The 24,138-nt window shown below is 32.2% G+C and overlaps 2 protein-coding genes and 1 pseudogene across 5 annotated transcripts; 2 read left to right on the top strand and 1 right to left on the bottom strand.

Annotated features, from left to right (window-relative positions):
- The first annotated feature begins 1,230 nt into the window (after positions 1-1,230).
- Positions 1,231-1,952, top strand: LOC129300782 (PRA1 family protein F2-like). The gene is given in 4 exon segments (XM_054939377.1): positions 1,231-1,387; positions 1,390-1,593; positions 1,596-1,679; positions 1,682-1,952. Coding segments are annotated over 4 exon segments (555 nt in total). The 5' UTR covers positions 1,231-1,305; the 3' UTR covers positions 1,867-1,952.
- A 7,111-nt stretch (positions 1,953-9,063) lies between these two features.
- On the top strand, positions 9,064-14,092 carry LOC129300784 (U2 small nuclear ribonucleoprotein B''-like). 4 transcript variants are annotated; one of them, XR_008590832.1, is made up of 12 exons: positions 9,064-9,439; positions 11,084-11,146; positions 11,457-11,538; positions 11,729-11,803; positions 12,025-12,091; positions 12,236-12,278; positions 12,499-12,602; positions 12,758-12,827; positions 13,097-13,143; positions 13,249-13,391; positions 13,623-13,705; positions 13,815-14,092. XR_008590832.1 is itself a non-coding variant. In XM_054939378.1 (10 exons), the coding sequence occupies exons 1-10, from the start codon at positions 9,254-9,256 to the stop codon at positions 13,843-13,845; spliced, it is 804 nt and encodes a 267-aa protein (XP_054795353.1). In that variant the 5' UTR covers positions 9,065-9,253; the 3' UTR covers positions 13,846-14,092. The 4 variants fall into 4 exon arrangements, 2 of the variants coding, with proteins under 2 accessions (XP_054795354.1, XP_054795353.1); XR_008590831.1 differs by lacking the exon at positions 13,097-13,143; XM_054939378.1 differs by lacking the exons at positions 13,097-13,143; positions 13,249-13,391 and having other exon boundaries at positions 9,065-9,439.
- Positions 14,093-16,316: 2,224 nt separating this feature from the next.
- Positions 16,317-20,644, bottom strand: LOC129300783 (inactive protein kinase SELMODRAFT_444075-like; annotated as a pseudogene).
- Between the last annotated feature and the right edge of the window lie 3,494 nt (positions 20,645-24,138).

Below are 24,138 nucleotides of genomic sequence, written 5' to 3'. Positions count from 1 at the left end.
ATTGTAGGGTGTTTAATAGGAGTATAAAAAGATAAGGTTAGTTTGAAAATAGATAACTACTTTATTAGAGATAAGATTCGTTTAAAAATACTTTACATTTTTTAACAGAAGGAATAACAAAATATGAAAGCCTTACTTATAAATCATTGAAAATGACTTATAAGAAATAAATATCTACTCCTTGCGTATTATAACATAAGTTATTATTAATTAATTCATGTTTTTTAAAAAATTGGTTAAAATATTAATTTCATAAAAAATTTCACATCTTTTTAATCACACTTTTAGTGAAATAAATATAACATTTGATTTACTAAAATACCCTCATTAATTATTGAGTATATTATAATTAAGGTATAATTAATATATATATATAACCTACTCAATGTTTATATTTTAAACCAAATGTTAGAAAATGAACTATATTGTGGTCAAATTTAAGAAAATATAAACATTTATTCCTTCCATTAAAAAATATGAAGCATTTTTAATTAAATCTCACCCTTAATAAAGTAGTCACCTACTTTCAAATTAACTTTATGTTTTTATATCTATCTCTATTAAACATTCTATGATAAATATATATTAATATGGTCACTTTTTTAAAAAAATAATGATTATATTTGAAAGACCTTATATTTATATTTATGATTATATTTTTTTAAAAAATATCTTATTTTTTTAATATTTAATTTTTTTATATTTTTAAATGAAGTGAGTACATTCACTGCCTTTTCTCTTTTTCTCTAGAATATTCAAGTCCAATGTACATCTTGATTTGGTGCATTCTTCCAAAGAAATGACATGTTCCTTTTATCATTAATTAGCATATCATATTTATTACTTTTCAATCCTGCATATTTTTTTATCAATAAAATAATAAAATAAAAATAGTCCTAAGATATATTTGTGGCGCACTTTTTTATCCATTTCTCGTCTGATACAATGAATAACAAGACTAATTGTTCTTGTTCATTTGGAGGAATGTGTTGATTTGAAGTGAAACTATAGACCTCAACAGACAGCTGTAGCTCTTTATAGCCCTTGATAAATTAATTAACAATTGAGATAAGCCCATTGCCAATCAATCATGTTGTGACCCACCCAATAAATTTAAATTTCAAAGTTAAAAAGATAGAAATAAAAAATAAAAAAATTCATAATCCCAAAGAGCAACCTTTGTGCTTCATTTCCCCTTTGGACGCAATACTTTATCGAATTCCTCTCTATTCAACGCCTCTCCGTCGTCGTCTTCTTCTCTCAGATTCATCTCTCAGTAGTTAGTACTGCGAAATCAGAAGAATCATGACCACCTATGGCACCATCCCTACTTCGTCTTCCCCATCCACAAATCTCGAGTTCATCTCACGCGCCAAGCAAAGAATCAAGCCGGTCTTGGAACTCGCCGCCCATGGAAGGTCATGTTCAATTTCCGATCCTTCGCCCTACCTGCCGGTTTCCCCGACGCAATTGCGCGCTTTCGAGTCAACATCGGTTACTTCCGTATGAACTACGCTATCGTCGTGCTCCTTATTCTCTTCCTCAGCCTCCTCTGGCACCCGATCTCCCTCATCGTCTTCGTTGTGCTCATAGCTCTTGGCTGTTCCTCTATTTCCTCCGCGACGAGCCGCTGGTCATTGCCGGCCGTCTGATTGATGACCGTGTGGTCCTGATCGTTATGGCGTGCTGACCGTCGTACTGCTGCTCTTGACCAACGTGACTCTCAATATAGTGGTGGCACTCTTGATCGGAGCGGGATTACTGGTGGCGCACGCGGCGTTGAGAAAGACCGATGATTTGTTCCTGGATGAAGAAGAAGCTTCTGGATTGATGCCTAATGTAGCTACTACTGGTGCTTCTTCTTGATTCTTCTGTTTAGTTTTACTCTCTTCCATTCCATTGTTAGTTGGTAATTTCAAGTTTGAAACTGCAGAATTGGATTTCCTTGTGAATTCTGATTTCTATTTTTGGAATGGGATTATGTGTAGAAATTGTTATGGGGTTGGGTCGTATGGTGAATACTGAATAATGTGTGGATGGTCTGCTGATAATTTTTATTTTTCCCCCTCGTTTCTTTAATTGATAGATACTCGTAGTGCCATTGGTTGTTTTTTTTGAAGCTTCTAGAAAGTCGAAATTAAAAATTCATCCAGATAACGTGGTACTTAATATCAAGTAAGATCCAATGTCTTGAAGAAAATGAAAATGCATTTGACATTTTTTTAAAAATTCTTCTAGTATATTTTATATTTTTTGTTAAATGCAAAATCCAAATACTTCAAGAGATGATAAACGGCAATTGCAATGTAATTGAAAGGACTAAGGTGTAGATGCACCTCTAAACTTTTTAGAGGATGTAATTGATATTTTAAATTTTAAAAAGTGAAATATTTTTTTAAAATTTTTAAAACTAATGCAATGTTATGACTTTTTTTTGCTTTTTTTATTTATGAAATATGACTTTTTTACTTGTATGCTATAAACAGTAAGATAAATTATCTAAATGTTGCATTATGAAAAATATTTACTCAAATGCTATATTAAGAATCATATAGATTGAGAATGAGTTTATATGTGTGAGGAATTCATTTAAGTTAAGGATAATTTTGTAGTTAAAAATTATTTTTTTTATAAAAAGTAAATTGTTTATTTAGTAAATGAGTTCAGAATTGACAAGCATAATATTTCTTTATTTTATTTTCTCTTAATTTATTCTATCAAGAGTTGAGTTATCTTATTCATAAATTTTTTAAATAGATCAAGCAATTGATGCAATGGCTATTTATTTATTTAACTATAAATGAAAATAAAAATATAGGAGAATAAAATTTTAAAAATTTAATTAATTTCACCACTTGTTAATCAATGTTAGGGAACAATTAGTTTTGAAAAATTTATACTACTTTAAAAAGCATAGGGAAACATTATACTTTTTAAAATTTTAGAATATCAATTGCATTCCTTAAAAAAATGCAAGATAAATTTGCATTTTAATTCTAATTGAAATGGAGTTGGGAGACTCCATGTAAAGTTATGATTGTGTGTGGAGAAGGCACAGTTAAGGACCTTTTGTTACCTTTTTAACAATTTGGGACTTTGGATTGTATTGTTTTATTTTGAGCTAAAAATCCCCCCCCCCCAAAACATGATATAGGCTATAGAGATCTTGTTTGATTGCAATAATTTTTTTTTTTGGGAGGAGGTCTCTCCATTTCTTTTTTTCTTCATTTCCCTTCACTTCCCCCATCCCTATCATTCATTAATTTTGTCATTTAAAAAAATTATTTAATAAAATAATTTGAATGATGAGGATGGGGGAAGTGGAGGGAAATTGAGAAAAAAAAATAAAAAGACCCCTCTCCCAGGCTAGTGGAAGGCCAATAAGATATCAAAATGTGTACATTATTTATTGTTCATGACATAATATAATGTATTATGAAGATGTTATAAGTGAATGTAATAAATGGTTCATGCTACACCGTCAATTGAGACAATTTTATACGCTATCAATTTTTATAAGTTATAAATATTGATTAGAATAGTTATGAGCAAGAATTTTAATCATAAATTAAGAATTAAATTTAGAATTTAAATATTTTTATTTACATTTTAAACTCTTGAATTTGTAACTATATAAATTAATATATGCAAATTAGTTTTCAAAAAAAATTATTAAGAACCAAATTGTCATCAATTCATTTTTTTTTTCAAAACTTAAATGTTATCCTTTTCATGGACTTACCAATGATATACTTTCTCCATTAAAACATATAAAGCATTTTTTAATAGTTGAGATATTAAACAATGTAAAATATTTTTAGTATTTTAAGATGTAATTAATGTGCTTTTTTTTTAAAGTGACTCTAATAAATAAATTATTTTATATTTATTTTAAGATAAAACATCTTGTTAAATAAAAATAAATATGAAAAGGTGATGTTAGTTTAAAAATAATTAATTATTTTTTGAAGCTTAATTTAATTAAAAATATCTTATATTTATTATAAGGGAGCGAGTATTGCCAATAACATTGCCCCAAAAAAAGTTGCAACAATTCATCTGTAATTAGCTTTCAACATCTTGGCAGCTGAGTTAAAGTTTTGATATTTGGCAGCAGAATTCTATAATGTTTAACAAATTTGGCTCAATTTATGTCATATTATATTACATGGTTTTTTTTTTGGCCAGAAGATATTACATTGTTATATTATTTATATATATATATATATATATATATGAATTTGAAATGATACTTTGACTTTGATTGAGTACTCTGAATTATTAAATTATAATTTTTTTTATATATTTTGGATAATGGGTTTGATTTTTTAAAATAATCTCCTTTATCTTAGATTTTTAAAATATTCTAACAACTCATCACAGCACATGAGCGACAAAACATTATTGCTGAGATACAATTAGTGACACCAATGTTTCGCAATTCATTCACAAAATAGCTTGATATAACATATAACACAGTTTTAAAAATAATTTTGAGAATATGTGAAATAAATACAAGAAACATCACACGGAACTCAAGGGGCTGCAGGAAGAGTTGTTAGAGTAAACGAACTCTACAAGAAGATAACAATTGGCTTAAGGTCAGACATCTTTAATAATTGATAGTAATAGTAATATTAACATTAATAGTAATTGTTATAGTAATAGTAAAACTTATCAAGATCATATCTATCCATGTCCAAATGTCAAAATAAGGTTTATAAATAAAATGGCCGGCGGGCATAAATATTTTTATAAACTCAATTTAAAAAACAAAAAAAAAAACGTGTTAATTCATCATACATTGTTTTTATAGTCTTGATTAACGTGGTGTCCACTTTTTCCCCAACTATTGACGTGCTCCTTCGTATTAATCTGGTTTATTAAAAAAAAATTGCAAAGTATTTTTTTGATAAATAGCAAAGAATTTTTAAAATGAAAAAACGTATCTAAAATGTGAATGATTCCTTCAATTCAGGCCAAAAACAGAATGACTCCTTCAATTATATGGGTTAACAAAGTGAAGAAAAAGTTGCAATGCTTTGTAATGTCATCACATCAATTGTAACCTTTTTAAGGGGTCCATCTTTGATTAAGAATTGTATGCAGACAGGTAGCATGTGCCAATTTTCAAAATTTTTATGACCCAGGCATGTGATTTTTACACACACACAGAATTGTTTATATGTTTAATAAACAATTTAAATAATTTCCAGGTAAAAAATTTAAAAATAAAAATATATCAATTGTTTTAAAAATTATTGTATAAATAGTAAAACAAACTGTCGATGAATAAAGCGTTCGTCACCAGTTTACGAAAAAAAGTGTTCGTCACCACCTTACAAATAATTTTTTTATTCTTTTATTTTTAATACAAAATATTATTGGATAAAAAATGTAAGAACATCACATCTACTATAAACATTATGATAACTTTTTATCTTTGATTCAATCAGGAAGTTAAATCAACTTATCTTAAAGTTTTAAATTTAAAATATCCAATCATATTAAATAAATATGTTAAAGCATTCTTGAAGTACCTGCAAGAACATCATTGGTAATAATAATCTTACTTTTTGAGAGTTTAAATTAATTTGGGTAGAAGGTGGTCATATTAGGCTTTTTTTTTTTTTAAGTATCCACCTAATGTCATTTTTGCAAGTGTTGTGGTATGGGTATCCAGGGTTGTACTCATTTTAATTGCCCGTATTTGTTTCAATCATGTCAAGATGAGTTTGTCATGGCCAAAAAAATCAAGATGGGATATCTTTGGAACGAGACAAGAAAGGGGATAGGATGAGACTCAGGATGCTCTTCAAGATGTCCCATCCTGTCCCAATATCATATATATATTCCTTTTATTATATATATTATATATATATATATATTAATTATTATGTTATTTTTATTGTTTATTTGCTTATATTTTTTGTTTATTTTTACTTTATTTAATTTTGGGTTGCTCTATGATATTTGGTCTAGTCAGGTAAGTTGTGAGATGTTTTTTCATAATTATTAATATTGATTTAAAGAATTAAAAATGCAAACCCAAATTACTATCATTTAAGTAATCTAATTAGATTATTTTTCAAATCTTTGCCTGGTTGTTATTGTTTATTATAATTTAAGTTTATAATACGCTCTAATCAAATAGCTTGTACATGCACATGGGCTCTTATATTTGAATGACTCATATTATATCTATACGTTTGTATTGAAGCTCAATTGATTAATCATATATGTAGAAGCATGTTTCTTTATACGTGTTGATTGAGTAGTACTAATTATTTAAAGACACAAGTAAGGGTAACTAAAGCAAGTAGGGGTAGTTACGGGAATGTTTTAGTCCCACCCCGACTCCTACTGGACGGGACAACTCTTAATAAAATTTGAGTCTTGATATTTTTTGGGATGAGATATATGATGGGGATGTCTAAATTTCATCCTTTCTTGTGAACACCCATGTTGTGGGCTAGAGTGAAAGTTATATCTTTTAAAAAAATGGCAAGTGGACTCCTCAATGGATCTCCTGGTCCGTTTAAATTGGGCCATTGTCTCCCTGGTATGGAGCCCCCAAGAACGCAAACACTCATTTAATCATTGTCTTGCTTGTGAAAACATCTTTTTGAGTCTAACTATGCTCTATCACTTGCATCTCTCAACCCTTGTTTCATTTGGCTTCCATTCTATCTACCTTTTTTTTTTTGCCCCCGATAAAAGAATATTTACCATAAAAAAGGAAGAGTATCAAACTAAAGCTTTAACAAAGAATGAAAAATTAGAAAGTTTAGTAGTAATGTTCACAGTATTATATTTAGATATATGAGCTGTCTTGAATAATTTTAAGAGAGTGAATATATGTTTAATAACTGAATTCTATAGTAGATTATGTAGTTCCTGTCCCCATTGTAAATGAGAATCGGGGATCCTAAGTCAGAAATATCTCCCAAGTGTTCTATTGTGAAATTCAAATTCTTATTCCATTATAATATAGCTCGGATACAAGCATCTACAAATTAAATAAGCCTACAAGCATAGCTGGCCATCTACCAAAATAGGTAAAGCGTAACTCCTCATGATCAAGATTGATATTTTATTTTTGACCAACATGATCAAGATTGATATTGACATCACAGAACCTTGCCTTCTGTTTATGCCATCTTCATGTTATCAAGTTTTAAAATTTAAGCCTAGTTTCTCATGCTTCATAGGGCTTGTTTGGATTAATATTTTGCCAACTAAAATTTGCACAGACTATAGTTTCTAAACTAAAGTTAGGATAAATATCAGTTATTATAATATGATTTATGTTTATATACTCTTTTATACAAAAGTTAGTTTGACAAAAAAGAAATGTGTTTGGATGATATAATTAAAAAGTAAGTTTACATCTAAAATGAAAAATGAGGACATAAATTTTATATAATATATATATTATAATTATATAGTTTGGTAAATTTAAGAAAAAAATATTAAAATTATAATTATAAATGTAAAAATTAAAAATACAATATATAAATGTCAAATTTCTGAACTAATACATAACTATGCAAAGAGCATAATTTCTAAGGTATGAGCATTGGATACGATTGAATGGGGGAAGCATAAATAATGGTATAATAATGTTTTAAAAATGCATTGATTGTTCCAACAGATAAAACTAACTTTCAACCTAACTATAGTTATAGAAGAAAAGTTCATTTACTAATTACTTCTGTCTAAACATATTTTTTCATTTCTAACTAGTTTTCAGCTATGCCAACTATGATTTGGGCCAATCAAATGAGATGCCAAATAAGCACATAATCATTCTTACCAGGCGTTGACCAAAGAAAAAATTGTACCTAGCAAGACCTTCTTTATTTTATTTATTTATCTTACACGTCTGTTAGCTCCCCGAAATACAAGACGAATGAAGCGACAAAGCTTCAAAGCTTATACCTCAATATTAAAGACATCCACAGCCATGAAATAAAAATTGTGAAAAACTAATTTATTTTTGAACAAATTATGAACTAAATTAAAATTGTATTCCATAAAATTTACACTAATATTTAAATATGAGTTCGACTACTTTTATAATACAAGGTTAACTTTAAATTATAACTTTAAGTTATAATACAAATTATAACTATAGTTATAGAAGAAAAGCTCATTTACCAATTACTTCTACCTAAACATTTTTTTTTTTCATTTTTAGCTAGTTTTTAGTTATGCCAACTATAATTTGGGCCAATCAAATGAGACGCCTAACAAGCACATAATCATTCTCACCAGGCGTTGACCAAACAAATAAAAAATAAAAATAAAAAAATTATACCTGGCAAGACCTTCTTTATCTTATTTATTTATCTCACACGCTTGTTAGTTCTTCAAAATACAAGATGAATGAAGTGACAAAGCTTCAAAGCTTATACCTCAAGATTATAGACATCCACATCTGTGAAATAAAAACTGTGAAAAACTAATTCATTTTTTAAACAAATTATGAACTAAAGTAAAATTGTATTCCATGAAATTTACATTGATTTTTAAATATGAGTTTGACTACTTTTATAATACAAGATTAACTTTAAGTTATACTATTTTTTAGATCTATTTATAAAAAATAATTGTAAGTTCTTTTTTTTTAATAAACAAGCCTATAGAATAGTACTCCCTTCGTCTTAAATTATAGAACATTTTTAAAAAAAAATTTTCATCTTAAATATAAGATATTTAAGTGTATTAAAGTTTCATTAAATACATCATTTTTAATATTATTCTTTTTCTTTTTATAATTAATTTTATCTTTTTTTAATGTATTAAATAATAAATATTTTTAAAAATTTATATTTTATTTTATATTAAGTGTATTTAATAAAATTTATTGATATATAAAATTTTATTTAAAAGTATTTTAATTTAAAATATGGGGAGTATTCATCAAGATTTGGTATTAAAAGGAAGAGGAAGATGACGGGAAAATAGGGGGGCTTAACGAAAATTTAATTAAAACATGGAGTCCAAATGTGTAATTTAGCTAAACTACATTTCCCCTTGTTGATGTTGAGCTGGCCCTCCCTTCGCTGAGAGAGTGTGCTGCGGACATCTTTATGCCCACTTCTCCGACGCTCAAAGCCTCGAATTATGCATTAAAGTGCTTCGCCGGAGATTGCAATTGACACGGCCGTTGGCGGCGTACCCGTGTCGCTGTCATTCGTTTTGATCCTTTCAATTCGGTGAAAGCCCCCAATAGTTTAGTCCACCGTGAATGGCTCAACAGCCGTTGGATTTCGATTCCTATTATCTCCACCAACCAGATGACCGGAGCCACATCAACACACTTTTCGTATCGGGCCTCCCTGACGACGTAAAGGCGCGTGAGATTCATAACCTCTTCCGCCGTCGTCCCGGCTTCGACTCTTGTCAGCTCAAGTATACTGGCCGCGGCAACCAGGTTCATACTCTCTCTGTCTTATTTCTATTTAGATTATTTCAGGGCCTGTTTCCTTCTAGAGAACGCTTTGGAAGTTCGTATTTTTGGGTCCGAATTCAATCTACCTAAACATTCTAGCTTCTTTGCTCATTTCAGTATTTTAGGATATCGCAGACCGCCTCAATAAGAGTTAATGAAACGAGAATTCTGTCTCAAGCTTTTGAGTTGCCTGAAATTAACAAAGATGAGCCTAAGTCGAGCTGACGTTACTACTTCTCTGTCTAGTGGATAAAACTCTTATTTCTTGGTGAACCTTATGTGACCACTCAAACTATGTTGATGCTTTTTCGACTTTTTCTGGTTTCCAAATTAAAGGAACTTTAAGCATGTTTTATTTTTCTAGGTTCATTTTTTCTGGTAAGATATGTTCATAATCTATCTTTCTTAGGTTATGTTATGAATCGGGAAGCAAAATCAATGTGAGAGTTTTTCTTTTCATGATAATACTGAATACGTTGTGAGTGGATGCCTCTATACTCTATACGATCAGTGGCATGATTGCTAAACTCCATATCGGCTGGGTGGGAAACTTGGCACGGGCATTTTTAGAATTATAGTGAAGGTTCATTCACTGCTCTTAAGAGAATGCTCTTTCTTCACCAAAATGTCAGTAACTTAGAAGCATATTCATTGACCTGGTTTCTGATTTGAAGTATCCATTAGTACTTTAAAGTTTAGCATATTGTTTTGTCTATTATGACTGTTCAATACGCGGTAGATACAGACATCGCTCTCACTTTTACCCCCTTAAAAGCGCCCATTTTCATACATTCCATTTACCTAGAAGATGAAGGAAAATAGGACTGTTACACATTCTATTCTACCAAAAATCTTACCGGCTGATACTTGAATTCACTACTCAGTACTCTTATTTTTTTGTGATGTGAGTGGAATAGAAATTAATTTATGGGTTTGGCCAATGATCAAGTGCTCAGTTTTGGCATTATATTCTATTTGTTTTCTTGATTGACGTTTCATTAAAAATCGGCTGGTTATATCTATATATATCTATCAAAGTCTTCATCTTCACTTTTTTGGTAATTTTTTCTTTTATGCTAATTGAATACTTCTTTTATTAAAAAATATAAGGCATTTTTAATCGAATTTCACCTTCAATAAAGTAGTTTTTTGTCTTTAAACTAGTTCTATCTTTTCATATTTATCCCTATTTAATAGGGTGCCTTACCCTAAAATAAATATAAGGTGATTTATTTAATAGAGATACTTTTGGAAAAAAGGCAATGATTACACCTTGAAAAACTAAAAATGTCTTACATTTTTGAATGGAGAGAGTATAGCTTAACAGTGTCTCAAGTATTATGTACAAGCCCCTGAAAAAGAAAAAGAAAAAAGAAGAAGAAAAACTCATGATGAAGCAAATCAGTGAATATTTGCAAAACAAGTCAACACAAAAACATTTTTCTTAAATACAGCAGTGAACTGCAAGTGAAGTCTAACAATGAGCATGTGAAGTATTACTGATGAAACATGAAGTGGATATGTTCTTTTGACTATCTCTCTGTCTTTTTCTTATTCATGGCCCTTTGTCCGTGACAATTTTGTTCTGTGGAGGATATTTTGTTTGATGCTTATTAATATTCACAGGTTGTTGCATTTGCTACCTTTTTCAATCATCAAACAGCAATGGCGGCATTGCATGCATTGAATGTAAGCATCTATTGTAAACCCTTTTCCTCTTTTTTTTTTTTTTTGAAGGTTTGCTGACAATAAAAAGACCACGAAGTTAGGATGTAAAATTCAATTACAAATGTTGCTGGAAGCTGATTTCTATGAATTTATTTATTTCCTTTGCAGTTCTTGCCTTTAGATTGAACATACATGGGTTTATAATTCATTTTTCTTATTTTATGCTCTAGTATAAAATCTGGGAAAAAAGGATTAACTTTTATTGATAAGAACCTAGATTCTTTGGAATTTGTTCTGACATCTGATTTCCTAGTTTTTTGATGATCTTTAGGGTACCAAATTTGACCCTCAAGCTGGGTCTGTTCTACACATTGAGCTTGCCAGGTCAAACTCAAGGAGAAAGCGTAAACCAGGTTTGTATTTTTGGAAGAGGACTGAATTAATGAATTTTATCAAACTAAAATACACATCTAGATACATGCTCGTTTCAAAATTTTACCACTTCTCTTGTTAAATGAATATATATTTATTTGATGAATTATGGAGAAAGTCAGCTTCTTTAACTACTTCCCCCAATTGTTATCCAACTTTTACATTGCACAGGTGGTGGAGCCTATGTTGTTATTGATAAAAGATCTAAAGGGGATGCTGATGCTCAGGCGTCATCAAGTGATGATGGTAAAACTACATTAAATATAAATTCAAGGCAAAGTAGATATCTTATGTTCAGAATGGCTATCATCTTGCTCGCTCCAGCTTGATGGAATGAGTATTTTGCAATCCATCTAGGGCTTCAATATGTTCCTTCATGTATTTTCCCTCTATTAAATTTTGGGTAGGTGATGCTCTTCTTGGATCTGTTGCTCACCTTCACGATTTTGCGCATCTTGTTTATGCAGGTGATGGTGAATCTGAAGAACCTCTTGGGAATCACAGCAACCATGGTGATGTTCCATCAGTGAAAAGGTTGAGAGTACAATCAATTATGAATTTTTCATCGTAAAAAAAATCCAAAATTTTTAGTTTCGCAGCTTATTAGCTTAAATATAAGATGACTATAGTATTTTGTTGCGCATCACTAAATCCTTTGCTTTCTCTGCTCGTATGCAGTGGTGAGACTGCAGTTAGTTCTGATGATGCTTCACATGTGTATGTAAGTGAAAACCAGTAATATAATGGACCTCCCCTGCTTACTGAATATAGATTTGTGCAATACATCCTATGTCTTTGCATCTGGAAAATGAGTGCATAGAATTCCTACTTTCTGTGTTTCAACCTGAACATAAATATATTCCGGATGAAAATTTGTGTTTAGGAAAAGATGTTGCTCCTCGCAGAGGCCTTTCTAAATCTTTTTAACTTGGGATCCACAGGAGCCGCAAGAAAAGGGTGCCGAAGGAGGACCATGTTCCACTCTTTTCATCGCAAATCTAGGTCCAAACTGCACTGAAAGTGAATTGAAGCAAGCTTTTTCTGTGTGAGATGCTGCTTCTCTCTTATTTGTTTGTTAAATAGGGGGAGACTTCCCTGTGATTGTTATTAAAATGGATCTGCAGGATCCTGCTGCAATGTTCCCATTTATCTACTTGATTTGCAATTAAAAAACTCAATGCTATCTATCCAATGTTCCAGGTATCCTGGATTCAACATGGTCAAAATGCGTTCTAGAGGAGGAATGCCTGTTGCTTTTGCTGATTTTGGGGTAACTATCAGTTCTTTCGGGAAAATACGGAATATTTTATTTAGTAGGCTATTTTGTAATATTGTATAATTTTATGAAGCAGAGGCGGTGAGTAACATGATTATTTTCATTCGGGACAGTCGTAACCTGTGTGATTCTCTACTTTTAAGTTGGAGCTGATGGTATAACATGACATTAGCAGTGACAATGTTCTCTGAAGTTATGAGTCATGACATCAGTTTTGGAACAAATTTCTGGAAAAATAAATCCAATTATCTTGCCAATTTCAGTTTGGGAGAAACAATTGGTCTGGAATCTGGATGCTTGATTGCTACTTGTACTTTCTCAACTGCCCTAATTAACGGACTATTAATCAGGATTTAAGCATAAGAAATCATTTGGCTTTCAACCCTCATCAATTTTTATGGTCTCATATAAATAGGTAATATGCTTATTCCTGGCGTTGAACATTGATCAGAATCAGCTAATAGGCTGTCATGGACCTCTTAATATAACATAGGGCTCTTGTAGCTCGGAAGGCTCCAAAATGTTATATTGCATCAGGCAAGACTTGTGCAGAGTTAGGTGAAAATATTGCACTCCATCTTTAAAATGTTCATATTATAACTTTTGCTTGTCTGATTTGTCTCAGAATCCCCCCCCCCCCCTAAAGGTCAGCTTATATTCACAATGGAAGCTGACCTTTATGAAAATGAAACAAGATAAATTAGAACATTTACTATTGACTATGATTTCTTCCCAAATACTAGTGATGTTATTGATGATCTACTTCTGAACCTTGGCTTCCTTGACCAGGAAATTGAGCAAGCTATTAAGGTCATGGAGGAGCTTCAGGGAAGTTCGTTGTCATCATCAGATCGGGGTGGCATGCACATAGAGTATCATCTTCTAATCCTATATTTCTCATCAATTTTTATTTTGATTTATTTAGATTTGATATCTTTCTGACCCTTCCCTCATTCCATCTTCCTGTCTGTTGCTTTCTAGATTTGCAAGATCCAAAATGAGGAAGCGTTAGGCGATCAGGCGGCAACAAAAAAAAAGACCTTTTTCCTTTTTAAAAAAAAAATTATAGTTTTTTTAGAAGGTCATTATGGATAATTGGGATCCGCTGTCATATTTCTTATATTTAAGATTCTAAGCGGAGCTATATGTAAACATTGAAGAAGTGTGTGTCTGAAATATTTTTGGGGTGGACGTTACTGAAGTAAGACTAGTGACCAACTAATTAATGAAGAAACATCTTATCCGTTATGTATCTCCAATTATCCGTTGTGTCCCTTGATGCGTTTTGTTCTCGAGAGTTTGAGTTCGAAGACTTTTGAGTTCTCCATTGTATATCCAATTATCCAATTAACAATTGTATATCCGTTATGTTCTCGAGTGTTTGAGTTCGAAGACTTTTGAAATGTATTGCTATAGATATTTTCTAAATAAAATTTTAGTTGTGCACACTATTTAGTATTAATTTTAATTTAATTTAATTTAATTTAATTTTTTGGGTAAACATAATTTTTTGTCACTGTATTTTATTCGCATTTTGCTTTTGGTTCTTATATATATATTTTTGGGTGTTTTGGATTCTTACATTTTTGTTTTTTTATTATTTTTAATTTTTTCAAGGTATCTATATTTTGTTTACAGAGGGATTAAAAATAATAAAAATAAAAGTGTATGGATTTAAAATATTTAAAAAAGTATAAAGATTAAAAGCAAAACACGAGTAAAATATAATAATTAAAAATTATGTTTATCTTTATTTTTTTGAAAGCTAGTGTTGTCATAATCTTTGAAATTTTATGTTGGGATAAGATTAAAGTATATCAGTAATTCTTTAAGTTCATATGAGGTTTATTTTAATTTTTTTAATTTCATAAAGTGTTTTTTCAGTTTTTTATCCCTCATACTGTTAGTTTCATTATAAAAAATTTAAACATTAAATTTTTAAATATTAACAAAATATTTTTAAATGTTAGACATGTTAAGTTTCATTTTTAAATATAACAATGATTGATATAAAATAATCATTTAAAATTAAGAGCATCAAGTGTTCAAACATTGAAAAGATACTTTATAAAATTAGAGAATTAAATTAAAATTTTATATAAAATTAAAAAATTAAAAATATACTTTAGTTTTGGGATAATGAAACTCTCAACATCTCAAGTTAGTTCAGTAATTAATTTGATTTTTTAAATTTAATTTTACTGAGTTGAACATTTAAACTTATTTTAGCTATTAATTTGGTCTTTTATTATTTAAAGAGGATGTAACACTATTAAAATATATTTATATGGATAACAGAATATTAATGAAAGTAAATTAATAAAAGGAAGTATTATTAATTAGGTGAAAAAAAATTCAAAAATTTTAAAAAATAAAAGAACAAAATGCAACGTGAATAATTAAATTGATTTGAGATTAATTTTTTTTCATTTAACCACATATACTGGTAAAGTGATCAATATCCTCTACAAGTTAGACTAATTTAAATGCCAACTTGTGTTTTAAAATTTAAAGGACTAACGTGATAATTTTAAAAAATATAAATGATCAAATTGATAAAAATTGAATTTGAGAGATTAAATTAATAGTTGAGACAAACATGAGAAACTGAAAATCTTATTATTCTACTTATATTTTACAAAATATATAGATGCAATAAATTAGTAAGAATCAAGACATGTGATATATTCTATAAAATCAGTAATAATATTATCTTTGGGCGATAAAAAGTTTTTGAGTCCGTTTTTTAGGCTTACTAAGGTTAAATCTAGTTTCAAAATCCAGTATTGGACGAGGCAGTTTTAGTGTGAGTTTGAGGGGAGCCTTGATGGTTGGGAGAGAAAATTTACTTGAAAGGACGGTAAATTTAATTTTGACCTTTTAATCCCAAAAAAGAACAAGAGTCAACATTTAAATCTAATTTTCGGCAAAGTTTCTGTTGATGTTCATCCGTTATAAGCAGGAAAATAAAAGCAAGAATCAGAATTATTCAGAAGTACTGCAGGATGCCGTGTAGGGTCGGTTCCATAGGACATGCTCCGGTCCCGTTTCACGCACAGAAACAAGACGTTTGACATGTCTTTTGAATTGATCCCCACAAACTCTGAACACCTCTCAGGCCTGTCATCATCAGCCAACCAAGATTGCTTTGTTTTATTACATGTTTCAAAAGTTGAAACTTCCAAAGTGACATTTCTGGATTTTACCCTCCCCTCCCCATTGAAGCTAAGCTTTGTAATGCATAGCTGTGATTTTCACATTATCATTATCTCTCTGTCTGCTACTTCAGATGACAAGTCTCAGCTAAGGCTTTGTTTTCTTCTCAGTACCTGCATGCACATGCATTGACTCCAGAGAAAGAGAGAGATACAGATAGTGGTAGAGAGAGGTTGAAGCTCATAACAAGAAGTTATTTGGACATTTTAAGACCACAAATGTTTTCAAGAGTCAGATCTGATCAAGGCCATTTAGACACTAGCTAACTTCATGAAAAAATCAAGGGGGGGGGGGGACTTGATATATCTATCCTACTTTTTTCTCTCCACTATACAGATGCAAAAATAGATGGCATTCCATAGAAACAGATAGATAACTACAGAAGAGTAGGGCCTATCGTGATAGAGAGACCACCGTCAATGTGAGAAGTAGGGAACCACTTTACATATCTTCACGTGCAGTCCTTCTAACCTTGTCCCTTCTCCAATGAGAGGAGGACCTGTATTTCTCTAGAGACAGCTTCCCACTGAACGATTCCAGTGACTCCTCTAGCAAGGGACCACTGTAATGGTACTGCCCTGCGCGGATTCGACCACTTCGGTTTCCCACATCACAGCCGGAATGTGAAATGTAATTTGTTTCCATGACCATGTCACCCTCCAGTATTCGGAGAACCTAGAACAAAGAAGCAAAAGTGATTAGGAGAATCCAAACAACAGAACATTTAGGCGTTCAAGATATCAAAATATCATTGCCGCGTAAGTTTTTCCCATCACAGGACATTTAACTTGAGAATAATTGCCTTCAATATATCTAATATTATAAAACACATTTCTGATTTCCCATTCTCAGATTCTAGTGGCCTTGTCATCATCTGGTGGATCGATTTTGGGAATATGAAGTGCCGAGATAATGATTATATCAATTAAGGAGAGAAGGTGAAATGCTTGATCTCCTTGGGGACATTTACCAATCGTTTTTGGATTGGTGATTTCATCCTTGTCCTATTGACTTTAAATGATTATCCTTCAATTGTTGTGTTAAAATCTTCTAAATAATATGTAATGTAAACTTTTGAATCCAAGTCCAACAAAAAGATCTGTTCAAAATATCCCTTTACCTGTGACATACGCGGTCTAGAGTGAGGATCTCGGCGAATGCATAATGATGCAGCATGCAGCATGCAATTGACCTCATGCCTTGAATAGCAATTTTCCAGCCTTGGATCAATCAGTTCCTCAATGGCATATTCTTCTAATAGTGGGCGTGCCTGTTTAATGTCCAATTGTTCAGGATTACTTGAGGCGAAGCAGCGCAAAAAAAAGAAAGCTTATGATATGGTCTTGCTTGATGCCAATATAAAACAGTCATGAGGTTATAATATTATCTTAGTGTCCTTTAACTTACCCATTCAGTGAGACACTGCTGTCCCTTGGGTCGCGTGAGATCCACAGCTTTTCGTCCTGTAACAAGTTCAACTAATACCACTCCAAAGGAGTAAACATCAGCTTTTTCAGTAATTTGTCCACTTTGAGCATATTCTGGTGCCAAATACCTACATAGGCAGAATAGAGCTTGAATGCTTGCATTGCACAGGCTAGAACATCAAATTAATCAAGCATTAAAGCAAGACTTACCCAAATGTTCCAATTATTCTAGTTTCAACACCTGTGTCTCCGTCAGGCTGCCACCTTGCTAGTCCAAAATCACCAACCTAATAAAATTCATTACAAAACAATCATGTTTGGATTTGGAAATGAGAAAATCCATGCACCTCAAAAAATTAATTTTCGTATATCATTAAAGCAAGACTTATCCAAATGTTCCAATTTCTATAGTGACTTCTTAACGTATTAACAGTTCTAAAACTATCTGCCAAATGAAGATTTACAAGAAAAAAGAACTTTGGCTACGGATAAAAATACTGGTTGAGATGACTTTCTTTTGTAAAATACAAGACTAACATGTAAATGGAGGTAATTTATACACTACCAGTGGTTCAAAATCATGTGTAATGAGGATGTTGTTCGGCCGCATATCACGGTGGATAATGCAACCAACTCTGCACTCTTCATGGAGATATCGCAGCCCTCGGGCAGCTCCAACAGCAATTTTCTGTCTTGCAGACCACTCTAATGGTTTTTGTTGTCGCCCTGAAATAACATAAAAAGACAATTTTACCAATTGTGTTCAGCCTAAAAAGACCATGATATATACATATTCAGCATGCTTGTAGATTTTAAGAATAACAAAAATCCTACTTCATCCAAGGTCTAAGAACGCTTCTGGATTGAATAATTTCAAGCAGCAAAAATTTTTTTGAAGTTGCTTGTGCATCTAAGTTCTATCTATCACACTCAAGAGTTTGCTCTCGATAGTTTGAAATACAAAAATATCCAATATGTCTGAACTTGTTACCCATTAGTCAATAATATGCTTCGAGATTGGACAGATATACGAAAATTAAGGAGTTCATCGACTATAGAAACATTGTATGTCAAATAACTTCAACAAATTCATGCCAATACAAGCGTATAATTCAATCAAGACAATATTTGGTGCAGGAGCATAAGAAATTACCATATAAATGAGAATCTAGCGAGCCATTGCATATATACTCATAAACCAGTAGCCTTCTCTTATCCTCTATACAGAACCCAATTAGCATAACAACATTTCGATGCTGAGCACAGCTCAGGACTTCAACCTCCGAGCAAAATTCAAGATCACCCTGAGAACTGGCCAATTTATGTTGCTTGACAGCAACGACTTGTCCATCCGGAAGAATCCCTCTATGTACAGATCCAAATCCTCCTTCTGCCAAGAAATTGGCTTGTGAAAATCCTCCAGTTGCAAGTTCCAACTCAGCATAGCTGAACCACTTTGGAGGCTTCCGAAAACAGGTGCCTTGTGCTGACATATTGAACATAATGGAGGGGGTCCAGGAGGAGCATTTCTGGATAATGCTATTGTTTCTCTCACATTTCCACTGAAATCCAACTCGGTTGTCCATCTGGTTGAGACGTCAATTCCAGCTTCTCTATCAAGCTTCGAGAACTTTTCTAGCAAAGCTCTGGTTGTAGATGTGTGATGCTTTTCATAAGGTCTCTCTGCTCTTTCTTCTGTGCGCTGAGACGATTGTTGATGTCGAAGTAATTCTGTGATCCATGGCTGGAACCTCAGACTTGCTGAGGACATGGACAGATTTTCACCCTTGGTGTCTGAATTACTATCATCAAGTTCTTGATTTTCCTTGATTGTTTCTTCTTTCTTCAACTCACCATTTGTCTCTGGGATGAAATATGGTGATGTTCCTAAATCTGAGCTCGAAACTGATGAATTGCCTGCTTCAGTAGCCGTGAACGGTGTCCCCAACTCTGGGCTACTAGTTGGAGTGACAACTGGTCCTTTAATGGAATTCAAACAGTCATTCTTCTTTTTGGTTTGGTTTCCATGCATCTCATCTTTCCCAGAAGGTACTTGACCTGCTTCTTCAGGATCCTTTTTCCGCGAGCCAACCAAATTCAAGCGGAGTACTTTTGCTTGGGAGTGCTTCATAACCACAAATGTTGCATTGTAGCTCTTCCATGCACCGCTTTTCTTCATTTTTGAGCTGTCTGCGAGGGCATTAACACCAAAATACCAGCAATACAGATGCAATTATAATCACAGATCAGCGAAATAGTAAACTAGAAACTAATATTTCATCATTTAAGCTTTAGCATGCCTTTCTTAGTGAAAAAGTTAAGATAGAGTATTACTTGTCTAATACGACCCAACTGACATGGGCTTTCTTGGCCTCTGCAGCCACTGATCCACAAGGTGATCCAGAAACAATTTTGATCTTGACATTTATCTGTTAAAAACGATAAGATCAAGGATACAACATCAAGAATCAATGTGCAATCTAATATCAAGCCTATATTAACCTTATTCGGGTCATAGACGTCGTGAAGCTGAAGGATCATCTGGGAGCAAGAATCGGTGATAATATCACACTTCTGCTCTGAGGCTGTTCCTGAAGCAGCCTTCTTGTGGCCACTGGCACAGTCACCAGCAAATCTCGGAAAACCCCATAATCTTCTACCTGAATATTTACGGGGTAATCGTCAGTTATAAATTGTGAAGACTAGAGAATATATGGGCTTAGATACCTTAGAAAGCCAAAATATAATACAGGTGTATTACATGTTTTTTTTTTTTGGCCAAAATAACAGAGGTATATTTCAAGCATCATTTGTTTAGCATTAAAAAGTTCTCTCTGAAAGAATCAACCCGGAGGAGGAGGAAAATGAAGGGCTGAAGGCCAAAGAGAGGTTACCTGAACTTTGCGAAGGAACAACTACTAGCAGTGTAATGCAATCCCCAGGTTGAACAACATGAGTCAAAGACCAAACCAGAGCAGTCTTTGGAATTTCCTTTGATGCTTTAACAGCAACAAGGACCTTCTCAGCAGTATCAGAGACTTTTTCCTGCTTCCCTCTCTTTTCTTGCTCTCGACTCATCGGCATTTCTGATTCCAAAACAACCGCCTACCTCAACGGGAGAAAATCTCAGGTCTCACTAACCATCAAACCCGTATGTATGTTCCTATATGCTCGAACGTCAAACAATCGAAGAAGCTAAAGAAACACGTTTTATATTTGCCAACTCGCTAGCATTCCGTTCAGGAATAACGAAGCAATCATTGATAACACCCTTTCAATAATTTGAAAACCTTGTATCCTCAATGGCCAGCAAGCCCCTTCCAATTTTCTTAGAAGCTTGATTTTATTCTCACCACCAAGAGGGATCCCTCAGTAATTCTCTAAAGAGTGTCGAATGATTCAAATCCGTGAAGAATAAGATACCTTTTTGGCTCAGAAAGCAAGACGTTACAGTCCTAGCTTATGCTGCAATTTATTTCAAACTTTCTGAAACTCAAGAAGATACAAAGCACTGTTTAACGGTACAAAGCCAAAGGAAACCCCCCCAATCCGGGTCAGTGGCAATGTTTTTGTGCCTTCAAATTCCCGAGTCAAAATAGTGCGAAAAGAAAGACCCTCCAAAGTTAAGCAGGAGTGATTTGGATCCAACTAGTTGGCTCTACATTCGATAACACTTAGAGGAAATTGTTACCGAAGATTCCGATACAGAAATAGTATCACATCTTCCATATTCAGCAGAAATCAATCCAATCACCAGCGATATGACAAGAGGTAGAGGTCGTTTAGCTTTCCCGGTCAATGAACGTTAAGCATTAGGCTTAATCCCTGCACAGTCCAAAAACGCCTGATTAAAAAAAAAGCAAAATGACGCGTAATGTCTGAAGAAGAGACGCACCACAAAAATGTGACACATATATCTAAACAAACATATAACTAAATTCACTTGCAGCCGCCATTCCGCTGCTTGGAAGATCAAGAACATCATTGGCGACTAGAAAACAAGAAAGAAAAAGGGCCGGAGTAAGATCCAAACCTTTCTTTTTCTTTTTTGTCTGCCATTACTCATAGACAGTTGAATAAAAGCAAGCAAGGAAACAGAGATATAATAATGGACTTCTTTTTGGTTGATCATATTAATCTATTATCATCAGCACGTTAGCATTTCCAGCGAAGAAACCGCCTGTGCCAACCCAAAACACCTCCAAGATTGGAAAACAGAGTAAGCAGAAATCTATCAACAACAAGACGTACTGGAAATGAGTAATTGAGATACTCTTCAGAGCCAATGATTGTGCCGAAAACGCAAGAAGGCGAAGACGCTATTAAGATTTGAACAAAGAAATTTCCGAAATGGAGAGGTCAAAAAACATCTTGTCACCATTTTTTTGTCGTGGTCCATAATTTACAGGAAAATCAAGGTTTGATACGGCACTTGCTTTCTGTATTTTGAAGCTTTGCTGTACTCTGCCTTGTATCATCTGGGAACCAACCATGGCACAGAATGAAAGAAATAATGGAGATGGGACTATGAAGCCAAACACAAGAAGGACAAGGACCACCAAATGATGCAAATTTGGGGTTTTTTAGCTTTGTTTCTTTTCTTTTCTTCTTTTTTTTTTTATACAATGGTTTTAAGTTTTAATTTAACATTCAACTGAAGCACACGCTTCACTGAAGGAAGAATCAAACAGTGGGAAAACGGTAAGGCACGCAAGCTTTGAACTACAGTGACATGTTGGCAACCAAAAAAAAGAAACAGAACTGCAGTGAAATATACAATATTTTAACTATTATTAATTAATAGTGATATTGATAGTTAGTATGCATGTAATAAATCTCTTCATATTAATACGGCAATTATTTATTTTTTTTAAGAAAATTAAATTGTGCGTGTATGTCAAACTAGCTTTTGTCATGCCATGAGAATTTTTGAAGCCAAGCAACTTTTTCCTTCAACAGTATTTAATAATGCCTTTTTTTATTGCTTCAGTATGTATAAGAAAATCGTTTTCGTTTATATTTTGCTATATTTTGTTCATGTCTATTAATTATAACTTCTTGTTTCCATTTAGAATGTTGATGTCAAATGTGTATAATGTTCGTTTTTATATGTATTTGTAAACCATTTTTGCTAGCTTCTCAGCTACATGATTTGATATGACATTATATACTTAAAAATAAAAAAATTAAAATAACCCATGCCTTGCACAAGTTTAATTTATCCTGAACTGCTAATTTACGTAATCACACAAGTGTAAACGTGATAAATTATAATAATAACAAAATAAATATTCCAAAAAACTAATGCAAACAACAAATCAAGGTGATGAGTCATGAATAAAAAAATCGTGTCAACCATAACTAAAAATCAGAGTATTGAATTTCGTTTAGGTTAATTTTTACCCTACATTACGTATGTAAGTAGTGTACGGAGAATTTTGTCACCGACGATGCTTGGCAATTAAGTTTGAGCCTTGCGGATATCAAATTCAGATCATACTTGGTACGCGGACTTCGTATTTTATTGAAGTCCAGTTTTCGAGAAATATTGTACGAAGCATGCAAATTTGTAAACTGCAGCACGTGGGGTGGTAAATTTCGTTGAGAGTACTCCTAAAATTGAAAGCCACAAGAAGATGAATAAGGCCTTGATATGATGAAAAATTTTTTTAATGAAATTAAAATTAAAATTAAAATTCAAATCAAAAGGAAATCAAAATAAAATTAAATTATAATATATGTTGGTATGAAAAAAAAATCTAAATATAATATTATAAATATATGTATTTAAAATAGATAAAAACTAAAATGCTTTAAAAAAAAAATAAACAACTCAGCCTCATGATGAAGTGTTGTGTGAGGCATTTATAATAATTTCATAAAATTGTGACAATTCCATCCTGATAAAGATGGAATTAAATTTTGAATATTTTGACCGAATATGAATCTATAAAAACATAGAATTCATGCATACCAAATTATTAAATGCATGATTTTAATTTAATTTTATTTTTTTAATTTAATTTTAATATATTAAATATGGCCTAAATAAATTTATTGGCATTGAAATTTGGTTCGAAAGAAAAACTTCGGTGAGAACGCCAAATGGTAAACAAACAAGTACGCGAAGATCCATTGCGTTTTTGGAGTACATTGAAGGCTCTGATCAGTCAGAAGCAAGTCAATCCGATACTGCTCATCGTACTCTACACTTCCTACGTAAATACCCCTCTCTCTTCATATTATTTCTATATGCCTCATGCATGTTATACAAGCACACCTAATATTTTACTTTTTTGTTATCCTCCCAGTTGAGAAATTATCTCCGTACACATTTTTAGTAATGGAATCTGGAATGATGGTTAAGGGGTTTGAATAGCTATCGTACCTACTACAACTAATTGGTAGTGTGAGACATGATCAAGAGTTAAATGTAATAATTGTTTACTAAAAAAATTACAATCTCAATTCATTAATCATTACGTTGTGCAGAGGTAATTCTATTTTCTTAACTTAATTCCTATTAATTAATACTCCTTATATTTTAAAATGCAAGTATTGGTTGGTGAGTTTGTTTTGTTTTGTTTATAAGATTTCATTTTCTTTTGTCTTTTGAGTTAATTATTTTTTAAAAATTACCCCTGTTTACTGCACAACTTTTT

The sequence above is a fragment of the Prosopis cineraria genome, unplaced genomic scaffold, assembly GCF_029017545.1.
Source record: "Prosopis cineraria cultivar Desert tree isolate PC_DT_omini unplaced genomic scaffold, ASM2901754v1 PC1746, whole genome shotgun sequence".
NCBI classification, from domain to species: Eukaryota; Viridiplantae; Streptophyta; class Magnoliopsida; order Fabales; family Fabaceae; genus Prosopis; species Prosopis cineraria.
Note: the sequence above shows the minus strand (reverse complement) of the source record. Positions and strands in the feature narration are given on the sequence as shown.

Bases quoted from the DNA above. Each gene is read 5' to 3' on its own strand.
- LOC129300784 (XM_054939378.1), top strand. From the start codon at position 9,254: ATGGCTCAACAGCCGTTGGATTTCGATTCCTATTATCTCCACCAACCA. The intron at 9,440-11,083 runs GTTCATACTCTC...TAATATTCACAG, and splicing joins ATACTGGCCGCGGCAACCAG to GTTGTTGCATTTGCTACCTT. The intron at 12,603-12,757 runs GTGAGATGCTGC...CCAATGTTCCAG, and splicing joins TTGAAGCAAGCTTTTTCTGT to GTATCCTGGATTCAACATGG.